Source organism: Notothenia coriiceps, unplaced genomic scaffold (genome assembly GCF_000735185.1).
Source record: "Notothenia coriiceps isolate Sejong01 unplaced genomic scaffold, NC01 NC01_scaffold00002204, whole genome shotgun sequence".
Taxonomy (NCBI): domain Eukaryota; kingdom Metazoa; phylum Chordata; class Actinopteri; order Perciformes; family Nototheniidae; genus Notothenia; species Notothenia coriiceps.
Genome location: NW_011334905.1, coordinates 26,134 through 28,339, shown reverse-complemented (window position 1 = coordinate 28,339; position 2,206 = coordinate 26,134). Strand labels below are relative to the sequence as shown.

Here is a 2,206-nt window from a genome sequence, read left to right as displayed (position 1 = left end):
ACGTACTAGTACATACATATACAATAAGTACTAACAACACACACAAACACACACACACACACACACACACACACACACACACACACACACACACACACACACACACACACACACACACACACACACACACACACATACACGCAGCTGGTTCCTTTGGCTCCACTGAGCTCAGTGAACCGAGGCCTAGTCATCAGGTGTCACATTAAGAGGACAGTCTCTCGCTAGTAGCTCAGCTTTCTCCAAACTCAGCAACGAGGACTGTCTCGTCCGATTTGCACCAGAGAGGTGAGGAGGAAAAAAATCAGGAATGAAGGTCACAAGACCTTTTAAAAAGCTGAGATAACATTTCCACAACCCAGGAGTTGCAATTCAAAAAGAAAAAAATGGACATGAGGATAAATGTGCTGCATTCTTATAGATAATGAGATAAATTGTGTTTGCAAATTTTAACATTTCCAAGCTGGCACTCGAGCAAAAGGTCAAGACGTCCCTATGGAGACTATGCAAAAAAACGTTTTTCTATAAAGACATTAGTGTTTGACATTTTTGGAAAGGAGCAACAATGTTGTGAGGTGGACTTTTTGACTTGCTACACAAACTATTACATCACATTTTGAGATGCCTTCCTCAAAATTGTGACAACATATAAACAATTTCTCGCTAGCATTTGAACATATTGAATCAAAAGTGTTTTATTTTGTGTTAAAGCAAATTAAAATGGTAATCTATCTATTGCTTAATGGCACAAGCACTGTACAAAACAAACAGTGGGCACGAAATGAAAGGCCAATGCATAAATGTGTCCCAACATGTGTATCATCTTCTGAAACCACCTCATCCATTGCCTAGCTGTTTATTTTACATTAATACATTTATGTTGGCTTCTTTAACTGAGTCTTCAAAGTGTAAACAAGCTTGCCAATGAAGCTTCTTGTACCATTGCTGTTGCTTTAAGATCTCAATTGAGGTTTCCAGCAGATGCAGAAGTGCACTGTTGCTCAGAAGGACTAGCATCCAAAGCGACTTGAGAGGAGAGTGATGGAGACAGACAGGGTGGGAGTCAGGCAACACGATTAGATTAAAGCAGACAGAGAAGGATGGAAATGGGCCTGACCTTTCTCAATCCCCTCTTCCTTCATATGACCAATTTCAGCTACTGCTTTTACACACACTGTTAACCCTTCTCACCCTTTGAGACTGCAAGTGTGTGTGAGTGTCTCTGAGTACATTAGTAAACCGCAGCCACTGTTACACAGCCTATTAACCCCCGTTTCCATCAGCTCTGAGAAAAAGCTGATAATGCTATTCCCTCTGTGTGTGTGTGTGTGTGTGTGTGTGTGTGTGTGTGTGTGTGTGTGTGTGTGTGTGTGTGTGTGTGTGTGTGTATGAAGACTTGCACATTATCGAAAGGCTTTGAACAAGATAGACACATCTATAAATTATCTGTTTCCACCCTTGTTTTTCTCTCTTTCCGCTGTGATTTAAAGCTGACAGAGAAAACATGTGAAACTAGCCCTCTCCTCCCATCTCTTTTTATCATCCTTTTTCCTATGTTCTGTATTTCTGTTGAATGATGCTGTAATCTGCATAAAACAAAAGCTAAAACACCCCCCCACACGTGATGGTTTAGATTGACTAGCTATGTTTATTTAATTACTAAAGAAATAAACATTTATTTTCTCTTTTTGTCACCAGGTGACCTGTGTGACGAGGTGGTTGACTCTTGTCTCCATGGTTTCGACCCCTGTCAGCACGACTCAAAATGCATCCATGTCGGCCGCACTTACAGGTGAGTGACAGCTTTGCAGGAGGTCAGCACTCAAAAGGGTCGGAGGTCACATCCCAGGGAGTGACAGCAAAGTGACAGAAGCGTCAAGGTCAAAATGCTAAAAGTCATTTCTTTTAAGAAACAAGGAAAATGTGAATTATCATCACTGCTTTGGGAATGTGTCTGTTTGATTAGACAAATACAAAACCAGGCAGACAGTAACATTTGAAGCAAATATCGAGTTAATCTCAGGGTTTGTAAAATAACCATTACGGCCCGTCCACACTATAGCTTCAAAAAAAGCTTGGAGCTGGGCGTGTCTGAAGCTTGGGGATTTTATTCGAGCACCGCGACCAACAACCAATCACATGAATGTCCCGCCCCCGGCATACAAAGCAAAAAACCCCGGGGATTTTATGCGAGCAATATATATATATA

General features: G+C 41.3%; 1 protein-coding gene across 1 annotated transcript in view; it reads left to right on the top strand.

Moving 5' to 3' along the window:
- The window catches only part of slit3 (slit homolog 3 (Drosophila)), a 40,904-nt gene that overhangs the window by 17,398 nt on the left and 21,300 nt on the right, over positions 1-2,206 (top strand). The window contains exon 12 of the mRNA XM_010795698.1: positions 1,696-1,789. Coding sequence (XP_010794000.1) covers positions 1,696-1,789 — 94 coding nt within the window. The remainder of the gene's footprint in view (positions 1-1,695; positions 1,790-2,206) is intronic.